This window comes from Chionomys nivalis, chromosome 15 (assembly GCF_950005125.1).
Source record: "Chionomys nivalis chromosome 15, mChiNiv1.1, whole genome shotgun sequence".
NCBI classification, from domain to species: Eukaryota; Metazoa; Chordata; class Mammalia; order Rodentia; family Cricetidae; genus Chionomys; species Chionomys nivalis.
Genome location: NC_080100.1, coordinates 54,379,991 through 54,404,983, shown reverse-complemented (window position 1 = coordinate 54,404,983; position 24,993 = coordinate 54,379,991). Strand labels below are relative to the sequence as shown.

The 24,993-nt window shown below is 41.8% G+C and overlaps 1 protein-coding gene across 1 annotated transcript in view; it reads right to left on the bottom strand.

Annotated features, from left to right (window-relative positions):
* Positions 1 to 24,993, bottom strand: part of Atg10 (autophagy related 10) — a 296,373-nt gene that overhangs the window by 104,701 nt on the left and 166,679 nt on the right. Inside the window, exon 4 of the mRNA XM_057789739.1 lies at positions 10,755 to 10,893. Within this exon, the coding sequence (XP_057645722.1) occupies positions 10,755 to 10,893 (139 nt within the window). The remainder of the gene's footprint in view (positions 1 to 10,754; positions 10,894 to 24,993) is intronic.

Sequence of the window (24,993 nt, the reverse complement as noted above, 5' to 3'; positions counted from 1 at the left end):
TAAAGAAGCTGTTGTGGGCCTGTAATAGGGTAGAGCAGAGTTAGGTAGGGAAAACTAAACTGAATTCTGCGGAAAAAAAGGCAGAATCAAGAGAAGTCATGTAGCCCTGCTGGAGACAGAGCCGGAACTTTACCCGGTAAGCCACAGCCTCATGTAGATACTCAGATTAATGGAGATGGGTTAATTTAAGATATGAGTTAGCCAGAAATACACTTAAGCTATTGGCCAAACAGTATTGCAAATAATATGGTTTCTGTGTGATTATTTCAGGGCTGAGCAGCTAGGAACAAACAAGCGGCCTCCATACTACACCTGGCACTAGAGAAATTCCCAGGAATCCACAAGAATGACCCCAGCTAAGACCCTAAGCAACAGAGGAGAGGGTGCCTGAACTGGCCTTGCCCTGTTAGTCAGACTGATGAATATCTTAAATACCACCATAGAACCTTCACGCAACAACAGATGGGAACAGAGTAAAGAGACCTGCATCAGAGCACAGGACTTGAGATCCCAAAGTACAGTTGAACAGTGGGAGGATTGAAAATATGAGGTCCAGATCATGATGTGTACACCCACCTCCAAAAAAAATGGAAGAAAAAGAAAAAAAAATTCATGCTACACCAAGGTTCTGACCCCCAACTCCCTCTGGTACCTCAATTCTCAGCAATTTGGGCTACTGGCTTTCATTAAACCTCATGGACCATAATTTAATTTCTCCTTTACCAGCAACTTGTTTATCCTCATTGCACACCCAACTTGACCTCTTCACACAGAGAACCAGCTTCCATCTCCAGAGAGCTCTAAGAGAGGGTCGAAAGAGCTCTGCTTCAACTGCTTCAAGCACAGGCGAGCAATGAGCTATAAATTTGTTAACTTCTTTTTAAAATAAGCAACGCTGTAGATAAGAAAGCACTCGTGTACTTTGTAATTAATGAAATTTGTTTATAAATTACACAAGTAGTGGGTTTAATTATGATATTTTCATGTATAGAAATGACACACTGACTCTTTTCTTGCCTTCCCTTCCCCACACATCCAAACATATCCCTCTTCATAGTCTCCTTTCTGTTACTTAATAGTTTTTTTTTTGTTTTTTATTGTCTTCCTATCTTTATGTTTCTGTTCTAGTTATGGTTTCTTACCATAACATGATCTCCAGTTCCATTCATTTGCCTACATATTTAATTACTTCATTCTTCTTAATGGCTTCATATTACTCCATTGTCCATATATGCCACATTGTCTTCCTTGATTTATCTGTTGATGGGCTTTTAGGCTAATTCCATAACTTGGCTATACTCCAGTATAAACACGCATGTGCAGGTATGTCTGCTGTATGCTGACTTTGAATCCTTTGGTTATTTATTTAGAAGTGCAATTGCTGGGTCATATGGAAGTTTTATCATTTATTTTTAGAGTAACCTGATTTTCATAGTTGCTGCATTAATTTACATTTCTACCTAGAATATATAAAGGATCCTTTTTCTTCATGCTCAGACTTGCCTTGCAAAAGTATATATTCAAAACTACTCAAGGTAATTTTGAGTTTCATGTTCCTTAAAGCTAAAGTTTTCCTTGTGTGTTTATATATTTAACTAGGTATTTGTATTTCTCCATTTCACAACAATCTGCTCAGTTCACTTGTCCATTTACTGGTTGTGTGTATACAAATGCACACACATACATATACCTTATGTACCAGTGAGTGCATGCATCCATTTGTGCCTGTGCACATGTGTGCGTGCATGCGTGTGGATGCGTGTGTGTCTGTCTAGTCTGTGTTTGAGACAAGGTCTCACTTGTCCTAAGATTGTCTCTAACTTGTTAGGTAGCTGAGGAGCTGAAGACAGACATGAATTGCTGAACCTTCTGCCTCCCATTCCAAGCCCAGTCCCGAATTGCGGCCATGTGCCACCATGCCAGGCTTTGGATTCCTGTGCTTTCATACGTGCTTCAAGCTGGGCTCATTTTGTCTGCAGTAAAAGGGGGTTTCCTTTATAGAGAAGTGCAGACACTCACCTGCCCAGCAAGCTACAGTGCAGTCTTTCACGGGTGAGAATGAGTTTTCCTCCCCATGTGTCCTCTCCTGGGACTCTGTTGTCTTCTGTATATGTAATATTTGATGCTAATGCAGGTGAGTTAACTCTGACAATGTCACTTTTTACTTGTCTTTGGTGTGGCATAATCACTTGAAGTTTTTCAGTAACACTCTATTCCTACCGTGTCCTATCATGGAGCCTACGGTCCTGAGTTCTCAGTAACACTCTATTCCTACCGTGTCCTACCACAGTCTATGGTCCTGACTTCTCAGAATGTTTTAAACATTTATAGCACTCAATAAATCATTCTTACTGAATTTTCTCTATGATTTTTGTTTCAGTTTGTACTTCTTTGCATTAGTTAACTAATTTTTCATTATTTTTCTTAATAACATTCACTATTTGCTCTTCTCAATCCATTTCAATCCCTAGACTCTCTTTCTGACCTACCATCATGTTCTACCTCATTGATGGGACTTTTGCTAGACTTATTACTGTTTATATAAATACAATATAAATTTATGAACTCTCTTAAAGGTTGCTATAATCAGGGATTTTTAAGTTAAATTATCTGTCAACTTATTTTTCACTTTCTCTTGCTGTAGTAATTAACTTAAATCATTTTTGTAGCAGCCTTATCCACATTTTTTCTTTCTACTAAATAAGCTGCCTTAACTCCCACTCAACTGGAGTAATTTTACCATGGAAATACAGAATACGTTCTTTCCAGTTCATCTTTTATAAGAGGTCACTATTTTAAAATTTTAATAATGCTTTTACCAACACAAATATCACATTCTTTCCCTCCATCTCACTCTCATCCTTCACTTACTCATCTGTCTTCTCATCTCCAGGACATGCAATCCGGTGCAATTTCTTTCTCATTTTGTAGTCTCAACTCCTTCCTAGCCATTATTAGCTCATCCATAACTTGACCCCCATTTATCTTTTCAACCATTTCTTCCATGCTTATCTTAAGAGATACCCAAGAACCACCCTGCTTTGCACTGATATCCAGACATGCCTTGCTCACTCCATCCCCCAAAGCTGGCTATGCTCCCCACCCCACCACACTGTCCCCAGAAGTCCTGGGACACAGCTGTGAGTCCTTGACTTCCACTTTCCAATTCCTTCCACCTCACATCCTTCTTGTTCCTTTACGTTTCCTCTTACACCGCCTCATGCTCTGAATCCTGAAGAACGCTCTTCTGTCTTCACCTTGACAATACATGCACTTGAATTTCAAATTTCATTATTCCTTATCTTAACCTTTTCTTGCTTTGTTTTATCCTACCTTTAAGATGGAACTGTTATTTGGCTATTTATTTCATTTCCCTTCTCTGGGAGCATCTTTTAAGCCCATAATAACTGAACAAATTTCCCACATGAAGTATCTAAGGTGCATTTTAAATTCTATATCCTTGCTTTCAGGGCCAATGAGATAGACTTCAGTTACTGAATGGGAGAAATGTTTCCTTCCCTAATCTAAAGCAGCCTTCCTGACTAATAAGGAAACATGTCAAAACAGCTCCCAAAAAGAACACGTATTTCAACCAAAGAATTAAATATTTGAAAATGAGAAGATCTATTTGGTCCATTTTTTCAATAAAGATTAAGAACAAAGGGAAAGAAAAAAAGGAAATGGAATAAATAAGTCAGAATTCAATCTAGAATAAATATAAAAATCTCTAGTAAAGAAGTAAGGATGGATGTTTAAACCATGATTCTGGTGAGATCAGGGCATTTGGTATAAATAGACTCTTTAAGCCACATTTCCAACATTTGCCATTTGCTACCAGACAAGTCCATCAAGGAAAAATGGGACATAAAAAGCCCATGAAACAATAAAAACAATGAGAAAAGGCAGCTTTGTTGATGCAGGAAGGTCATTTGTCAATAAACAAACTGCCTTGGCCCATTTGATAGGCTACCCCTTAGGTGGGTGGAGTAAACAGAATAGAATGCTGGGAGGAAGAGGAAGTGAGCTCAGACTCGACAGCTCTGCTCTCTGGAGCAGACGCCATGCGCCATGCTCCCCTCTCCCGGCAGACGCGATAAAGCTCCGACCCAGGATGGACGTAGGCTAGAATCTTCCCGGTAAGCGCTCCTTGGGGTGCTACACACATGAACAGAAATGGGCCAAGCAGTGTTTAAAAGAATAGAGTTTGTGTGTCGTTATTTTGGGGCATAAGCTAGCCAGGCAACCATGAGCCGGGCTGTGGGAAGAGGCCCGCAGCTCTTACTACAGATGGCGCCCACGTGGATAACTGCATCCACAGAAAGCCTGAGAAAGCTTGGGAAAGAATAGAGTAAAGCGTGTTTTCTTGGTAGCAGCAATTTCTCGGGTCTGCTCTGCTTGCTAGAGGCAAGCAAGTGCTCTCATCTAAGAGAGGCTTCCTGACTCAGCTTCAGCTGTGAAACCTTGCAGCTCATTTAAGAGGTCCTGCCACGAAATACTTAAAACGGTGTTGGTGAAAAGCTGAAGGCATGCTTTTCGGTTTTCAGCCGTAGCAGGAAAAAAGTTGTGCTGTTTTAAAATGCTGGCATTCTGGTCCGTCCTGCCAAGGCAAACTCTGACTCTGAGGCAGGAGGTCAGCTACAGAGAGAGCATTTGAATGTTGTAGCTTGTTTGCTGGCAAGGACCTTGAAACGCCACAGAGTTGTGGTGATTAACATGGCTACAGCCGGTACCTCAGCCATGAGGCTGGAAAGCTAAGGAATGTGCTGGATCCGGCCGTCAAAGCCACGGCTTTCGTCCTACTGATATTGCTTGGTAAATTAAAGACTCATGTGGTCAGAAAAAGAGAGATATACAGTAAAGAGAGATTCAAAGACAAAGAAAATTTCTAAATTGTTTACAGTGTGTTAAAAGTATATGCAGGCTAAAAGTTCTTAAAAAAAATAAGGAAGAAAGCAGTTGGGTGTGGTAGTACACACCTTTAATCCCAACACTTAGGAGACAGAGGGAGATTGACCTCTGTGACTTCAAGGTGTGGTAGCACACGCCTTTAATCCCACTGCCTGGGAGGCAGAGACAGACAGATCTCTGTGAGTTCAAGGACAGCCTGGTCTAAAGAGTTATTCCAGGACGAAAATATACAGAAAATATAAAATAAAAGTAAAAGTAAACAAAATAGAGTTAAAATAAAGCTGCACAAAGATGGAAAATACACAGAGAATCTTGATACTGTATGCTATTATGCTCTCTTTGAATTGTTTGAATGCTGAGGAAAGAGCAACATCTGCTAAAAGATATTTGTTTATAAATGCTGCTGAACTAATCCAAGATAGATATTTTCAAAATACCTTGACTTCAGAATTTGGATCTAAGGATATGATACTTTGGAAAAGAGTTTCTTCTTTTGTTTTCACAGAAGATGAGACACTGTGGATTGCTTCTTTGATCACGATATGGTATGATAGACCACGCCCTCCTGAAGGGTTGCTGTGAACACCCTTAAAAAATTGCTTCGCTCAACTGCCAACTGAGATGAACCTAGCAGACAGGTTATCCCATAAAAGACCCGAATAACAGCGCCCCCATTCAGCAGGAAGCAGTTTGGAGAGAAAAACCTGCGCCCATGTTCCCATATATTGTTTATAAATGTTCTTTTACATTTAAAGAGGGAGATGATATAGATGTGAGTAATTTGCATTGATATGAATCTTGGTTTATTGATATAAATTTAAGGTCAATTTTCTGATATTGATTAAGGTATTGTGATTGTGTAGTTCACTTAAAAATGTAATGTATATAGGTTGTTAATGGATAATTATCAATAATAGTCAAGCTTGTAGTCATGTTAGTTAGATTTTCTAGATGTACATAGATATATTTTAGATAGGCATTCTTCATATCTTTCAAAGATTATAAAATATGGCATTTTAAGTGCTTTAATAACTTAGGGTTTTTCATGACAATGAGACACTCTGCTCCTGGCAGCACCAATCTACTTCAAGAAGAAAGAAGACGGGCATCGAAGAGGCACCTTATGGAGTTTGATAGCTATTTGGGCAAGAAACTGCTCTTGCCTGGACTATTGTATAAACTGGACACAAAGAACCCGCAGGGAGAGGACTGCTGAACTTGCCTAAAGGTGAGATGATCTTTTGGGGTTCCTGATTCATGAAAGAGACATGAATTTATGTGAGACATTCTGCAGGACACAGCAGATAGTGACTGAACTGCCTTTAAATTTCCTGCTTCATGGAAACGTCTCTGGATACTATGGACCTTTAGGCCAAAGATGGATGCCCCAACGGTACAGAGGAACTTTGGGTGACTGTCCAGGCAGTGAGATGTCTCTGTCATTTCTAGAGTTTGGAAGTTGCTTACTTTTTGTTTGCTTAGGTAATATTGTATTCTTCTCGAGTCTTTGATGGAGTTGAATAATAGATAGATAGTTATAGTTATAGTTTTCCTTAGTTATGATAAAGATAAAATAGATGTAAATATTGTAATTTTTACTTGATAACTGTTTTGTTATATGTAATTTTGCTATGTTAATGTTAAAGCCTTCCTTTTTTTTTTTTGTTTAAACAGAAAAAAGGGAAATGATGCAGGAAGGTCATTTGTCAATAAACAAACTGCCTTGGCCCATTTGATAGGCTACCCCTTAGGTGGGTGGAGTAAACAGAATAGAATGCTGGGAGGAAGAGGAAGTGAGCTCAGACTCGACAGCTCTGCTCTCTGGAGCAGACGCCATGCGCCATGCTCCCCTCTCCCGGCAGACGCGATAAAGCTCCGACCCAGGATGGACGTAGGCTAGAATCTTCCCGGTAAGCGCTCCTTGGGGTGCTACACACATGAACAGAAATGGGCCAAGCAGTGTTTAAAAGAATAGAGTTTGTGTGTCGTTATTTTGGGGCATAAGCTAGCCAGGCAACCATGAGCCGGGCTGTGGGAAGAGGCCCGCAGCTCTTACTACACTTTGTCATGGTACAAATGACTCAAATACAGAGTGCTTGAAAAACATTGGGTAGGCCAACTAGAAGGGCACACGATGGCACATGCAATCTCCAGCACCACACAAGTGGAAAAGGTAGAAAAAGTAAACACCATCATATATGCTGGGACTCTATGGGGATAGACTCATAGACCACAAGGCATTTCTCAAAACCAAGACTGTTTATGCTTTATATTCGCAGCCTCTCAAAAACTGGATGGCAAACATTGTTAACTTTGCCCTGCCCAAACCTACAATGACAAAAGCAGAGAAACAGTACACTGAGAAGGACCTACTTCTCCCCAGTCCATGGTTCCCTTTGGGAACCAAGCTCCTGGGTAGGCATGGTGGTGCTCACCCGTAAGCAAGCTTTTGGGAGGCCGAGGCATGAGGATTGTAGTTGGAGGACAGCCCAGACTACAGAGTGAGACCTCTTTCAATAGTAATAGCAGTCGTAGTAATAGCAGATGAGAAAATAAATGAGGAGAAGAAGGAGCAACGGTCCTATGAGCCTGATTAATACCAGAGCCATCTAGAAGTCAAATGCTATCTGAACTTGGCTGTGTGCCTTCAAGAATCAAATAAAGATACGTGTTTACGGAGAAAGCACAGCTGCTCAGCTAGGCTGGATTCAAGCTTTGGGTCTGCAGGATGTTGCATTTTTCTTTGTCTACTATTTCTAGTGTCTCTAAGGAACAACAGATTAGACTGTAAGCATGGATAAATGGTTTGGACCCTAGGCCTCCTGGAGAGGACAACATTGCTTCTTCCTTAAGGCCTGTCCCAGCAGCAGAACAGGACTGTGCTCACGATATTTCCGTCTTTTGGCTATATTCAGAAGTGCTTAGAGATTCTTCACTATTGATTCATCCAACAAGCATTTGTTGATGCTTCCCTACAGTTGACACTGCAACAAAATTAGCAAGATGAGTGGGGTGTGGATGTGTCAAAATGCCATGTTAGTGCCACGCAGAGTCCGCAAACAAAGCTTCTCACTGTGGAGGTGATGACATTAATACCCTTTACTACTGTTATATGTGTGGAGATCATCTACGGGCAGATAAGCAGACACTTGACTATACTGCAGTTTGAGGTGACAAGAGGACACCCAGGATGGGTATATGACATAGGACATGGGAGTAACAAGGGCAGTGGGCAGGACAGCTGTCTTGGCAGACACTGGGTCATACAGAGGCAGAAAGGGAATTCAGAGTACAGGAGTTTTGCATTTCAAGAAACAAAAGCGATCCAGTAGAAATCTCAATCAGTTATCAGAGACAACATCCATGTGAATGGGAATCACCAACCCTCTGCTTTGCTTTTCCACTTTATAAAAAAAGATGCAGAAAGAAAATTCAAACTTAAGCAGAGAAACTGATATTTACTAACAGATGGAAAAGAAACTCTAACTTCCATCACAAACAAGACAAGTGAACTATTTTTGCAACAACAACAACAACAACAAAGAAAGAAAGAAAGAAAGAAAGAAAGAAAGAAAGAAAGAAAGAAAGAAAGAAAGACAGAAAGAAAGACAGAAAGAAAGACAGAAAGAAAGAAAAGACCTTTGGGCTTGAAGTTTTACAATCATCCTGCTTCTAGGTCGGATTCTCTTAGAAGGAGACAAAGAAAACCCTGGGCCTGAAATAAGGAAGACATTAGGAATACACTTTCCACAACATCAGCGATTGCTAACGCACAAACAGGATAACCGGCCATGAAAAGGACTGGACTGGGGAGAATAAATGAGAAATTATGACTCATGAGTGAAGAATGATATACTTTTAGAATGTCCCTGAGTTTAAGTTAGGTAAAAACAAAAAATTAAAAGTACAAGAATGATAAAGGAAAGAAGCTTTTTCATTTTTCTCCACAAGAAAACATTTTGATATGCTTTATAAAAAATGAATTCATATTTCAATGGGTCTAAACAAATACTAAATGAATTCTGGAATAAAAAGAACTAAAAAAAATTTAGACAAGACAGAATGAGAGGTAGGGAAAACATTTCCACATAAAATAAATGACCTCTGGTTTTCTTTATAAGCCATAAATGAAGGACATCTTAAATTCTATAAATAGAACCACGAATGCTACTTGTGTATGAGTGTTTTAAGAACCAAAATCATCATGCAGAAAGGCACGCAGGCAGCACACTAATGTCATTAAAGTATAATTGGACTTGCAGGAACAATCACTGTGCTGTGCTGTAAGGGGAGCTGTTGGCACGCGCAGAGCATAGTGCCAGTGTGAGCTCATCAGCCAGCCTCGGCAAGACCCACTTCCAACTAGAAGCAGCCATGTTTCAACACCTCACATTCCTGATGCTGACAAGCTAAACGACTGGTTTTGTCTCTGGGAAGGCGTCTCTGGTGATTAACTGCTTACAGACAGTACTGATTATATGAGAGAACAGTACTGACGAACCAGAATCACCTCCTGTGTCCTCTACCTGCAGCCCCGACTTCCTTTGAATCTAGACGGTGCTAGGTAGAGAGACCACTGCAAACTAGAACCAAGAAAGGCAGTCCCCATTACCTCCACCCCGCGTAACAAATATATCTGCCACCTTTTAGCAGAGAGTACAGCAACAGCGACAGACAAGGAGTCCTCTTTAATCTCTGGACTCTAAATCAAATATAATTACAACAAGGCGAGTGTTTTAAAGGTTAGTAATAACCATGCAGATGAGTCTGCAGCAAGGGCTTGAGAGTTAGTAAGCCATCAGTGTCCTTAGTCCTCAAGTCCCAGGTTGAAAATTTACCCCAAATTGTCAGTTCTCAGGAACTGCACCTCAGATTAGAATCTTCTCGCCAGGGAGTCTATAAGAATTTGCTCTTGTTTTAAATCCTAAGTGCTTGTTAAGCTGCCAGCACTGCAAAATCTAGAGACCATTAAACAATATAAGGCAGCGCGTGATTAACCCACCACATACATATTGAAAGCAGCTTTAGCTACTTTTTAATTAAAAATAAAATATCATTGGCTAAATTCAGATGTCTTAGCTATCCAGAAGTGTCCTCCAAATGCAAAGGGTGACTGAGAAAGCCATGTACAAAAGGAGACTCGGGGTAAGAGGTGGGCTGGGTCTGAGGAGTCTCGGGAGCAGGACAGGCATCCTGAAGCTGACCCAGTTTAGTCTGTGCATATTCCAAGTCTCCCTGAGCTGCAAGGGGAGGACACCACGCGGTTGCCGCTAAATTAGCTTTATTAGTAGAGGCCTCCAAGGAGACAGAGTGTTCACCTTCTTGGCAGGAGAATGAGTTAAGTAACAGCATTTGAGATGTATAGATGGCTAAAGGACATGTTACTGCCGCTTTTAAATACACCTTAAGCTAACTAATAAACGTTGCTTGAAGTAATCGTAAGCTATTGGTGAAGAAAGCTTAGGAGATTTTGACCTAATGGCATCACTTGAGAGAGAGAGAAATTTTTACTGCAAAGTTACAAGTAAATAAACATTGCAGTCTTAAGTTGTTGGTACTTGTTTAAAGTCAAGCAGGGCCAGGGGGTTTAGTCAACTCCAGGCAAGAGGCCAAAAACCATGAAGATCAGATTTAAGGTGGGGATGATGTCATTCACTGTGAAGTCTTGATTTTCTTTCTGAAGCATGAGAAATTTTACTGGTTAAACCTTACCTCACCCACAGCATTTTTTTTTTTTATTTTTAACTCCACTTTTTTTTTTCCTTTCAAGAATGACTTTCCAAGTACGTTTCCTGTCTTGCATATAAATTTTATGAATTTACTTTCAGCTTTAGACACGGTCTTACCTAAAAAGCTTGCCCTAAAGTAAAGAACGGGCACTTGGTAGCTGCAGGAGTATAAGACGTGATACTCGTATTTGATCACTTCCGACGCTGTGGTGGACTCCATCACTTCGGAACCATCCACGGGCAGCTCTAAATCCTCCTGGGAGGGGGGGAAGCAGACACAAAGTCAAACTGTGTTTGTCAATTTAAAAAACAAGTGCAAACATGGGGTGGGATTTTCTTCTCATAAATAAGTAAATACAAGGCTATGAGTAAGAAACAGGAGTTACCCGTACTAATACTTAACATTTGAGTCCTCGGGAAACAGTAAAAACAGAAAACACTGGCATTAAGTAAATCCAGATTTGTTCTGGGGAAGCAAAGCAACTCTGCGTAGAGAAATGAGATGGGGGTGGGGAGCCGGTGGGGGTAGGGGCAAGGGCAGCACAAAAACTTCTGCATCGCAACTCCAAGTTTTCACTGTGTAGTTTCAGCCCAAGATGGTGGCTGCAGCAACCTCCTTATTTACCTGTCAGAGCTAAAAACATCCTGACAATTGCACCACACAGAGGCTAAGAAATGCCCCTGGAGGTTCTATTGCCTAAAGATGACTCACTGTGTGTGGAACAACCCCCGGTTCCATTCTGAATAATAAAGGTATTTTGCAAGAGGCTGAGTTTGTTAGGTGCATTTCAAATCCCTAGGGATTCTGTTTGCTTCACTGTTGTTTGTATTTTTGATAATGTTCACCAATATGTTTTGATTTAGAGTAGAGCTGCCGGCACATGTTGATATGAAGTTAAAGAAGGCTTTGTAAACAGGTATGAGAGTCACTTCTTAACTAATTATTTTTCACTGGTCAGCCTCTCTCTATTTTTTTTTTTAATCTATGCGTAGACATTCCCTAAGAACAGATCTTAACATGTAGAAGCGGCTGATTGGACACATTGAATTGTGTAGACATTCCCTAAGAACAGATCTTAACATGTAGAAGCAGTTGATTTTATACGTTGAATTGTGTAGACATTTCCTAAGAACGTATCTATCTTAACATGTAGAAGCAGTTGATTGGACATGTTGAATTGTGTAGACATTTCCTAAGAACGTATCTATCTTAAGATGTAGAAGCAGTTGATTGGACATGTTGAATTGTGTAGACATTTCCTAAGAATGTATATATCTTAACATGTAGAAGCAGTTGATTGGACATGTTGAATTGTGTGGACATTTCCTAAGAACGTATCTTAACATGTAGAAGCAGTTGATTGGACATGTTGAATCAGGGTTTCTGGGTTTATCCATGTGTACTTATTTATTTGGGCCGAAGAATTTCTCCGTTGAAATTAAATTAGTTTAAAGAATGAAGCAAGTGGGTTTTTCACAGTTCAATGTGTCATTAAAAGAGGGACAGTAACAATGAACAATCAGAAAGAACTACAGTAGAAACAGATTGCACACTATCCAGCTGAAGCAAGGTTACTCGGGATATGGGGAAGCAAGCACCGCTCTTGGATCTCCACCTTCCCATTCACGGTCCCTTTGCTGGGCAGACACTATAATGGGTAAACCATACCTGTAAACACTACCAACTGAATACAATGAATTAAAGAGTCGTAGAGAAATACTTGAACTAAATATTCCAGATAAGAGTAATACAATAACAAGTGGGTTTTTTCTGTTTATTTAATTTTACGATGAGCATCGAAATCTGTGGCAATAAATTTTTAATCAAATTTTTTCTTTTTGATCTATATTTATAATTTCTTTTGTTTCTCAACATAATAAAAAATTGTAACTTGTTGTTTTGGGTTGTATCTTAAATGCCCCCATAGGTCCATGTATTAAAGGTTTGGTTGCCACCCTGATACTAATTGGAGGTAGAACCTTTCAAAGAGGTATATTTTCAGCCATGCTTAGTGGTAATTGTTAAGTTGGGAGCTTAGGCCCCAGCCCCTTGCATCATCTATCTTAGTCCCCTGACCCTGAGAGTTAGCACTCTGGACTCCAAATCCCAGCAGGCCAGGTCAGGACCACTCTCAAAAATATTTAAGTGATCTCCCCAAAGAGGAACACGTGGTCTCCTTTTCTTCCTCCTGGTGGTCACATAACATGGCTTCCCGGTTCCCCCATCAGGGCCACCCGAGAGTGCAGAACTCCCATTAAACCTGGATATCTCTTAATTTGGCTTGTTTTGATTTGGCTTGATTGGGAATAAGCATCGGGGGAGAGCTCGCATTAGGAAAACATTCCTAACATCTTGGAGGTCCCACTGAGACAGGGCAGGCCTTTGTTGAAAGCCCCCCTAGTCTACAATTCAAATTCTCCATGCCACGTTTAAACCGGCTTCTGAGCTACAGTGGTTGCATCTTGGTGAGTCCCTTTTCTTGTCTATGCTATTGGGTTTTGGGGGGACCCATTCGTACGTATTTTTGTCGTTTTTCAGATTCCTGTCAAAGTTGCAGCCCATGCCAGGGGTTCAATTCCCAGCGGAGGTCAGACCGGTAAGACTGGGCTTGGCCGAGGTGAAAATCTGTTTGTTTTGGGACGCCAGGCATTCAATTTCCACGGCCCCATTTGGACCTAATCCATTTTAGTGGATGCGCTGGAGTGGACTTAGGTCATGTGGTTGGGCATAGACTTTAAAATTGGCATTTATAGTTCAAAGCCAGGTCCACTGTTGCCCCTGTAATGCCTCTTACAAAAAATCTTTTAAAATTGAGCCTGTCTCATACAATCTGTCCCAAATGGCTAATTTCTCTATGTACTAAGTCTTGAGTTTACCACCCCCCAGGACCTAATATATATATTTGTCGCCATAAAGACAAACAGACAGAGCTTACATATGTTCAAGGATTTTGGTCTCTGGGCTCTTCCCCTCCACACTTAGTAGCCAGTGTCTCTGGCAGCACCATGCTGCCAGAGGCATTGGCCCCTCCCCAACTCCCTGAAGAGCAACATTCTTTCCCCTCCCTCCCCAATTCGGAGGTTCAAGGTCAACTTCCACCTTTCCCTCCCCCTCCTACCTCACCACTCCACTCCTGGATCCCCTCTGCACACTGGGCTAGCCCATCCCATGTTCCCTTTTCTATTCCAAATTTCTCTCAGATAAAAAAGCAGCTAGGTTCTTTTTCTACTAATCCTCTGCTTACCCATCTTTCCTCAGTCAGTACCAGATATTAGGAAAGAGTTAAGAAAGGCTGAGGATGGTCCCCAAACTCCTATACAGGTACTGGTGAAAATGGCCTTTAAAGTTTTTAATGCCCGAAAGAAATCAGCTGAGTCTTCCTGACAGACAAAGCTACAGGCCCAGGCCTTAGCAGCTGCTCTGCGGTCACAGAAATGGGGACAAGGGAAACCAGTCACAAGGCTCTATCCTGGTAAACCTCAGCCTAAGTCAACCTCACAGGCCAACTCTTTCAAGTGTGGCCTAAATGGTCACATGGCACGATATTGCACTACACCTGCTCCAAGGTTGTGCCCTATCTGCCAGCTACCTGGACACTGGAAATCACAATGCCCCCGTGCGGGCTTGTCCTCTATGCCAAGTCACGGAGGTCCAGCCTCATCGCCATCAGCAAGTGAAAGTGTGCTAGCCTTCAAACGTCTCAGCCTTGCAGAGGATTGACACTGCCCAGACTTGGCTTATCCCATAGCCCTCTCCAAGCCCAAGGTAAAGCTGCAAGTGGTAGGTAAATCCATTACTTTTATTCTCACTTGGGCCTTAAGTTTCCCTCACCAGTTTCAGCTATGGGGGTAGATGGTGTTATGGTTTTCTGTCTCTTTAAGAGACAAGCCATGTGCATTCCCTCCCCCATCCGCTGAGGCAGGCTGATCTTCAGCTTCTGGCCTGAGCTCACTCTCTTCTTCATCTTATTCTCAGAGAGGCCTCGCTTCTGCCTCTCTCCCCACTTCTCCGCTTCCCCCTTCTCTGTCTCTTTCTCCTCCTCTCCCTCTCTCCCTCTCTCTCTCCCTCTCTCTCTCTCTTTCTCTCTCTCTCTCTCTCTCTCTCTCTCTCTCCCTTCTCCCTTCCCCCTTCATAACCCCCTGAATAAATATTCAACCTCACTCTGCAAATCGTGTCTATCCATGTCTATGTCTCCTGCCTGCCCGCCATGTGTCTCCCTGCCTGGGACTGGCTGCTCTCAGGGCCCGCTGTCTGCCGCCACATGGCCCGCTACCACCATTTGGGACCTACAGCATTTCTGCTGCCTACTGCCACCGGGGATCTTGCAGCATTTTAAAAAAAAATTATAAAAGACGGTACCCGTTCCTTGCCACTTAAAACTTTGCCACTGCCCTGCATCTTGCAGGACAATTTTTTTCTCTCGTTTTTTCTTAGGGATACCGGCTTGCCCAGCACCTTTACTGAGTGGAGATATCCTTAGCCGCTTCCCTGAAGCGTTGTTCCGCTTCTTGGAGTCCCTTTTAATACCACCCACCTCCAAGATTCTATTTTACAGGTTCACTCCTCCTGCCAGACGTGTGCCCAGGCCAACCCACAAGGGGCTCTTTACGTACTTCAGTCTCTACACCAGCTTCATGGACACCAACTGGGCAAAGATTGGCAGGTTAATTTCACCCATATGCTTACTCATAAAAAACTTCATTATCTCTTAACACTTGTGGATACTTTTACAGGCTGGATAGAAGTTTTTAGTCTCCAGGGAAACAGCAGATGTGGTGGCTCAAGTACTCCTGGACCACATTACTCCTTGGTTTGGTGTCTCACAAACCATCTAGACGGACAATGGACTCATCAAGCAACAGCTAACCAAGCTCTCCATTGAACTCAGGTTACCTCAGCCTTTCCTTCTCCCCATTGTCCTGACTCGCCTCATGGCCACCCCACATCCCCTATGGGCCTGAGCCCTTTTGAGCTGCTTTATGGCAGGCCTGTTCTCCTTAACCATCACCTCCCAGTTAAAATTCCTCTCCCTTTTAAGGTCCCTTCTCCGTTCACACACTGACAGTTGTCTTCCTGCCACCACACCAGTGGACCCTAATGTCCCTAAACCTGCCCCACTCTCCCCAGGGGACAGAGTACTCCTCAAACAGTTAACTCCCAGGTCTCTCGAACCTTGATGGACAGGACCTCACATGGTAATTCTCACCACCCCCTCAGCTGCAAGTTCCTGGGACACCCATGCTGGTACCATCTCTCCAGGCTCAAGCAGGCACCTACTCAAGACACTTGACACCTGCCTTCTCATCTCCCCCAAGGAACAGATGCCTGGCATCTCCAGGATGACAGTACATGGAAAACCTTTCCAGCCACACCTCTCGCTGAACGTGGACACCTGGCTCTCCCCTTCCCCACACTGCCCCATGCCTGCAGGAAGTAGCCAGATTTGAGCCTACGCCCTTTTTTCCAAAGAGAGCCTAAATGTTTGTCATAATTACCACACCAATTTTCTGTCACCCCTATATCCAAAGAGTCTGGAATGTTAAGTTGGGAGCTTAGGCCCCAGGCCCCTGCATCTATCCTAGCCCCATGACCCTGAGACTTAGCACTCTGGAAACAAATCCCAGCAGGCCACTTCCAAAAATATTTAAGTGAACTCCCAAAACAGGAACACGTGGTCTCCTTTTTTCCTCCCGGTGGTCACGTAGCACAGCTTCCCAGTTCCCCCATTGGGGCCACCCGAGAGTGCAGAACTCCCATTAAACCTGGATATTTCTTAATTTGGCTTGTTTTGATTTGGCTTGATTGGGAATTTTGCATCGGCGGAGAACTCGCATTAGGAAAATATTCCTAACAGTAATATAACTTGATACAGCTTTTTCCTGGGGTAGTTTGTCAATATATCTTAAGTTTAAAAACACACCTACTCTTTGATACAGTGGTTACACTGTTGGAGATCTGTATCACAGAAAACCAAAGTATGAGAACACAGAATCTGGGAGAGTCATTATAGCTGAATTTTTTGAAGAATATTACATAATCAATCTAAATTATTTAGCAAAAAAAAGTTTTTTAAAATGCCAGCTATGACATGGTTCTGCAATATCATATAGCGAAGGGATTAAGTCTACAATGACATAACAGAAGATGGTAAAAATCTGTACAGGACAATCTCTAGGACCATATTATATATATGACAAGGTTCATTGGAGAGAGATACATATGTGTGTTTGCTAAAACTCTGGGAAAAGGAAAATGTGCTTGTTTAAAATGGTTACAGAGTGGAAGTAGAGAAGAGCTGAATGTTGGGACTCTCACTGTTTATGCATTTGAACAGTGTAATACTTTTTAATTTATTTTAATGATTTAATTTAAGTGTTTTAGTTAGCTTCCCAATAAGACAAAATAGCTGGAAGAAAATCAGTCTACAAAGAGGAAGGAGTTATTTGGCACTTAGTTTCAGTCCGCAGTTGTGTGGCTCTGCTGTCTTTGGGTTTGTGGCAAGCCAAGATGCCATGGTAGAGCCTTCCATGAGGCCCCTCTCTCTTTCGTATCTAATTAATATTGAGTACTGATTTTCATTTTGTCCATTTGATGAGTTTTAAAGTTTCAGTTTTTGTTTTAATTTCTGCTTTCTTATGATGACAGAAGTTACAAAATAACCCTACTCTAGTTCAGAATTACATACAATAAAGGGTTATTTATTTAAGGGTAGACTCACTGATCACAGTCCCAGATCACAGTCCTCTGCACGAACAGGGAACAGGAACCGAGAGCCGGAAGTGAGAGAGTGAGCACATGCTTTACAGCTGCATTTATAGTATAAGAGACCATACCCAAGTGGGCTGGTTTCTTAAAGGCTATTGGCTGAAGGAGCTCTCATAGCATTCTTACGTCTTACTGAAAGCAAATGTCTACTTATGTGACTGGTAATAGACATTCTTCTGTGAAGTATTTGATATTTACTTGGCATTTTCTTGTGGAATTATACCAACTCTTTTCATATCAGAAATAACTTATTAGAGATAAAAATATAATGTCTATGCCCTAGAAAAATTAACTTGCAAAAGAGTATGTATGACACATTATACATGTAAGTATGTTTTTACTCAGTTTTCTTGCAAACAATTTATTGAACCTTTATTACAAAATTTTTAATATATATACAATTATAATATATATTACACATATATAGTCAAACCTACACATTTTCTGTTTGTAGCTTCTGAGTCCCATGCCTTCAGTAGAAAGCCTCTTGCATAATCCAACTTACCTTCAATAATCATAAGCATATTAATTTTTATTAAGATGAAAGTTGTTAAATTAATATTTAGATCATTAATCTAAATTTTCATTTTCCCTATATTTCAGGATGTTTTTTGAGACAGAGGCTGGCAATACAGCCCAGGCTAGACTCCAACTCAAGATTCCCTTGTCTCAGCATCCTAAGAGGGAAGATCACAAGCACGTGCCACTGTGACCTGCTCCCCAGATGTTCTTTAGTGCATCTTTTCCCCTGGGATTTGAAATATTTCTATGATCATGATTTAAAGGTGTGGAGGGTATGTATGCGTTTACAATCTTGAGTTACATTTCATCTTAGACATCACTATTTAGTGTGTGCATATGTTGTATGCGCCCACGTGCATATGTGTAGAAGTAAGTGCAGGACAAGTGTCTTCCTCCTCTATTGCTCACCATCCTATTGCCTTGAGACAGGGTCTCTCACTAAACCTGAGTTCTCTTTGAATTCTGGGACTTGCCTCTATCTCCCAACAGATGCTAAAGGTTATAGGTACCCACATTCCTGACATTTTGTATGTATTTGGGGTTAGGATTCACCCTTATACTTATAGAGTATTTGTGCCCACTCAGTCATCTCACTGGCTCCATCATCTTGAGATGCATACTAGTGCTAAGGAAATGGGTCTCTAAGTTCTGCAGAAAACCATGGAAACAGGTTATCTGAGACACAGCCTTACCAGAGAAGATAAAGGTTTTGAAAGAATATCCTTAAGCCTCCCTCAAATCAAGAACTCAGGACTGTGGTGGGGCAGACACAAGACACTTACTTACAATTATGGTTCTCTGGTACACGCTCAAGAAATAAGGGAAAACGGACAGACAGGCTTTGTGGAGAGCACAATAAAGGTAGCAAGCCAATCACTTTTCTCACTGGTAACTATAGTGTTTGTGGCTATAGATACACAATATATATGAGAATATTTTACAGATGACCCCCACATATACGTGTACACACACACACACACACACACACACACACACGCCACACACACACATATATATGTTCAGGTAAAACTGGGTATCTGAGTAAGCCCAGTCTATTGTGTCAGTGTCAGCATCCCAGTTGTCATAGCTCACCACAGTTTTGCATGAAACCACCATGAGAAAAACCGAGGAAATGCACAAGGAATCTTTCTGATGACTTAACTACTGCTTCCAGGACTCCAAGGTGCGAGCCACACAGAGGGCAGAGGAGTGGTGCAATTAGTGAGAGCCCAGTGTCTAGGATTTGTTTAGAGTCATTAGAGAAATGAGTAGTTGCAAGTGCAGAGGGGCATGACTGGTCCTAAGGCAGCGGGATGAGGGATCGCTCGATGGGTCCTAGTGTATTCATTTAGCTGCTCTATCAACTCTTGTGAACACTTACACCTTCCAAATAGAAGTAAGGGGGAATTTTCTGACATTATATTACAGTAAACAGAATCAGAGAATTAACAGTTAAGTGAACTTGGATTTTTCCATCTAGCCCAAGCTTGTCAGTTCATGTATACAAACAAGGCCCAGAAATGCAGCTGGCTTGCAGGGAGTCCAAGGCACAGGCTGACACTGCAGGCACTACTCTGTACTGTTGCAGATCATTTGTCCTCTGAACTGAAACTTTCCCTTCTGGAAGAAGGAGGGGACTCATAAGAATCAACGAAATAGAATCTCACCAAAGTTACAAGAGTCCCAAAGCTCCTCTCCAAGGTTACATAAGCACAAACAATGGCTGGAGAAGAGGGCTCCCCTGGCGGACTGCCTGCAGGTAGGGTAGGAAGCTCAGTGGATAGGGCATCTCTAAGAAGCCAGGGTAGAGTTCACAGGCACAGTGGCCTTTGTGTCACTGCAGGTTCACCCGGACAGATCTGAGGGGACTGTTCTGTGGCTCTCCTGTGTTGCTCTTTAGGGACTGCATAAATGTTTGTCTACTTCAGCTCAGGAGAAGTCACTCAACAGCTGTACTGTCTCTTCTCAATTACTCCTACAATGAATTTTGGCTAATACTCAAAACAATAACATTTTAGTCTAATGTTTTACTTTTTCATTATGTAGTGTTTTAAATATTTGGATTTACTTAATTTCATATTAAGACTTATTAGGAAAAGATCTAACAATGCATTTATTTTCCTCAAAATGTTACAAATTCATTAAATGAGAAGAAATCTATGTTCAGAAAATTATATTCATTCATGGAGCTAAAAGATTAAGTAGTTCACATTAATTATAGAAGCCTTTATTTTATTGAATTCAATTAACAATAAGTTGACAGTGATCTCTCATTTAGTAAATCTGATATGAATTAAGCTTAACAACTAAATCCCATTAAGTAGGGATCATGCTGAAGACACTTCATAGATATTTTATTAAAAGCAAATCCAAATAGAATGTTGAGCTTTGGAAATGAGATCTGTATCTGGGTTTATCCTACAGGGAGAAGTAATTAAGGGGAGAAAAGGTAAACTCCTATCACTAATAATCTTACTCCTACCGAGCAGGCATAAGGATGAGCGCTGTGTACAATGTCCTGCAAGGAAAAAATGGTCAACTTATTTATCTTCTGCCAGGTCTTGCATTCAAACCTAATGTCAGTGGTTCAAAGGCATAGCCATGAGGCAAGGAGGGACAGTGGGCCCATGCTGGTTCCAAGGCTGTCTTGTGCTACGTTCATATGTAGTCATATAGAGCATCTCCTCATAACAGCAAGATATGCTATGTAATGAATTATTTGATAAGATTCTGAACCATAACCATGTAGTATTTTCAGAAATACAGACTGATGAAGCCTTTTGACAGACCCAATGAAAACGTAGTTATTGAATAAAAAAGTTATGATAATATTTAACTGAGGTACAGAAATAATCTGTGGGACTTGAAGCAATCAGCTCTTAGTTTTTCCATGGTTCATCATTTTACTGTGGGTGGTCTTTTCACTCTCTTAATTACTGGAGTGACTGTTTTCATGATCTCTATAGCTTTTGAGCTAGTGACTATCACAAGAAGCTTTGCAAATGACGTCATTTCCTTAGAAATGCACACACAAGTTGTATCCGGCACACAGTGGGGCAGGCAGCCCTGAAACCACAGTGCTCACAGATGGTCCACAGGGGCACCTTAGTTGGGCTCATCTTCACCACAGTTGTTATCACCAAGAAGGAAATGAGAGCTGGATGTTTTGCTAGCCTTTTATATCAGCATCATTATGACCAGTGTGGGTTCCCACCTAGAGGCAGATTCTCTCTCCAGTGCAAAATTAAATCCTTCTCTGCAGATTGTGTGCTGAAGGGGACGATGGAGGGAGGGACCAAGAAACCTGGCAGGGCACATCTGGCAGTTTTCTGGATGTTTATAGCTATCCCAATCGTGTGGTTCCTAGTTCTTGTTTTCCGTAAAGACCACACAGGAGACAGCAACCCTGCTAATGCCTGGAGCTAGGAAGCAAGCAAGAAGGCTGGGTGCAGGGGGCAACTGCCGAAGAGGCTGACTATCTGAGTCCAAGCGAGAGAGCTCAGCTGTGGCAAGACAAAACCGCTGCACAGTACTCTGCACGTTAAAGGCAATTATCCCTTCCATCAAACAACAGTTTACTTTCCTATAAACAAAACAAAAACAAAAAGGAGGGCTCAAACAGCCTTTGAAAGAGCAGATTCTCTTCTTTTATGATCTCTGCATAGCAAAGTGCAAGAAAATTAGCAGGATGAGGAATTTGGAAATCTGAAATTCCTTATATAAATAATGACAAACTAAAGGAAGATGCACAATTTTTAGGTATTTTACATTTTAAAACTCAGGTAGATGAGTTTCTTTTCGGTTGCCTTTCCAAAAAGCAGCAACAATAGAATTTATATGACAAAGTGATGTGCATTATGTCATTTGTTCTATTGCTCTAGGAAAGCTGTCCACAGTGGCCCAGCAACTAAGAAACCAAGCCCAGACAAAAACCTTAGGCTTTAGGATCCACGCCTAGGACTCCTGCACTGTGCAAAGACCATCCAGATACTTGGGGACACTGAATGTCAAACAGATGTGTTCCTGGGCTCTACTCTCAAACTTCTGACTCGGAAGTGCTAGGCTGAGACTGGAGGAGTCACCTATCAGTGACGTTCCTGATGACGCTCCTGTAGGTAGTGGATGACTGCAGGAAGCCTTGCCTCGCATCTGTGCAGAGGACCTACTCTGGGATTCTACCTAGGTCTACAATGTCAGCAGAGCTCAGTTAGCAAGATTCCAAAGAATGCCTCTACTAACAGCTGCATCGCCCTCCTCTGAGAGGAAGCCTAAAAGACCTCCAGTGACTCCAATCCTCGGCTACTGCCTCTCCCAGCTCACTGTCCCTTTCCTTTATTGGATCCTATTCAAATTCACCAGATTTTCCCCTTTCCTCACTTACTCTTTCACAATGGCCATTAGTGGTTTACTGTGTTTATTTTTCTATCGATTATACATCCACCATCAGATCTGTGACTGATAACCTAATCAACAAGAATATCCAGTAGCAGAACTTGGGATAACAAAGAGGAATAAATTTTATACCATGCATATACACACAAGTATGAGCGATTTGCTTTATGAGGTGGTCTATGTTTTAACTCCATATCTAGAAAATGTTTTATTGTTACCTTGCTACATAGTCAATTCATTTCCATTATGCTTACCTCTAAAAAAAGTAAGAACCAAAAGTTATTGTTTATTATATAGTATCTTCTCAAAATATGAAGAAGTTTCTTATATTCAAATTTCCTTTCCTTATAATATGCAATCCTTTTACTTTCTCTTGGCTTCAGTTTCACAGACCTGCAATCTTTTTTTCAAAAGGTCAGATAATAAGTAGTTCAGACTTCTGGGCCATAGTAAGGCAGCTGTAACTGTACCATCAAGGTACTGACAAGTCATAAACAATGGACAAAAGGGATGGAGAAACGCCTCAGGCTTTAAGAATGTGTACTGCTCTTACAGAGGATCCATGTTCAGTTCCCAGTAGCCATGTCAAGTGACTCACAACCATTATTATTCTAGCTGTTACTCTAGCTCCAAGAGATCTGGTGCCCTCTTCTGAACTCAACAGGTACCTGCATTCACACGCCCATGTGGGTGCATAGACACACAGACAGACAGACACACACACACACACACGCATGCACATATAATTAAAGAAAAGCCTTGAAAATGGGCACAACTACACACAAGTAATATTCTATGAACAAAACTAAGCAATGGTCCATAGGCATTCACTTGCCTACCCCTAAAAGTCCACCCACAGATCTTTTCTTAATTTTATTGTGTTTTGCAGAAACTAACTAAAGGCCTGAGCATATACTTGGTGAACTCCTTCTGTCCTTCTATTTTGTCCACTAATTTACCAAGGGCATAGGAGATGCTAAACCTTAAAGGGTAATGATAATTAAATTCAACTGACTACAGTTTGGCTGTGGCCATTTTCTAAAGAAACACAACATTCCTTTAACTTAAGCAAGTAGGATTTCAGATGTCATGATGAATCAACTGCAATTTTTTTCATATATTAATAAAACTGGAGATATCAGGTTGTGACACCCCAAAAGCAGGCTCTGTGGTACTCCATGCCTCTTGAAGCAGGCGCCCTCTCACTAGCCACATAAGCATCACCACCCGTTATCAAGGGCGTCCCTACAGAGCCTTCAGAAAAGCCAATCATCTCATCCCTGTCCTCAAAAATCCCTGGCTACTGCAAGCAACCAGGGGTCTATGTGTTTCTTGGTTTGCTTGCTTTTTTTTTTTTTTGTTATTTTATTTTGGTTTGGTTTTGGTTATTTTGAGGCAGGGTTTCTCTGAGTAGCCCTGACTGTTCTAGAACTCTACAGACCTCCACAGTGAGTTCCAAGAGTCTCTACCATTTATTAGGCACAATGCTTATGCTGTGGCAGAAGTGTGGTTGCTGCTCTTAAATATTATTATGTTATGATAAATAAGAGCAAAATAAAACTTTCACTTATCTACTGGGGTCACAAAAAGACATCTAAAATATCAGATTAAAAACATCAAAATTTTAGAGCAAGTAAAGGACATGGAGTTTGGGTTTGAACCTGAATTGTGCTCTGGCTCTCCTCTGGTGGGATGAGGATCAGAGTTTTAGTTTCTCACTTGTTAAAATAATTGGTTTTTTAGCCATAAATATAGGACATTGAGCCTATAATTCGCGATCCCAGAGAAGCTAAATAAGAAGGTGAACCCAAAGAAAAACATACAGTTATCCTCCTGGATATTGGAAGTAGACAAGATTGCTGGGCAAAAATTGGGAACTGGGGGGGTGGGGTGGGATGGGGGAAAGGGGAGATGGGGAAAGACAAGTGAGAAGGGGAGGATGGGGAGAGCTTGGGGGAATGAGATGGTTGGGATAATGGAAGGATGGATATGGGAGCAGGGAAGTATATATCTTAATTAAGGGAGCCATTTTAGGGTTGGCAAGAGCCTTGACTCTAGAGGGGTTCCCAGGGGTTCAGAGAGATGTCCCCAACTAGGTCCTAGGGCAGCTGAGGAGAGAGAGCCTGAAATGGCCCGATCCTATAGCCATACTAACGAATATCTTGCATATCACCATAGAACCTTCATCTGGCGATGGATGGAGATAGAGACAGAGACCCACATTGGAGCAATGGACTGAACTCCCAAGGTCCAAATGAGGAACAGAAGGAGGGAGAACATGAGCAAGGAAGTCAAGACCACAAGGGGGGCACCCACCCACTGAGACGGTGGGGCTGATCTATTGGGAGCTCACCAAGGCCAACTGGACTGGGACTGAAAAAGCATAAGATAAAACCAGACTCTCTGAATATGGTGGACAATGAGGGCTGCTGAGAAGCCAAGGACAATGGCACTGGGTTTTGATCTTACTGCATGCACTGGCTTTGTGGAAGCCAGGCCTGTTTGGATGCTCACCTTCCTAGACCTGGATGGAGGGGGGAGGACCTTGGACTTTCCACAGTGCAGGGAACCCTGACTGCTCTTTGGACTGGAGAGGGAGGGGAAGGGGAGTGGGGGAGGTGGGGGAAGGGGGAGGGAAAAGGGAGGTGGGGAGGAGGTGGAAATTTTTAATAAAAA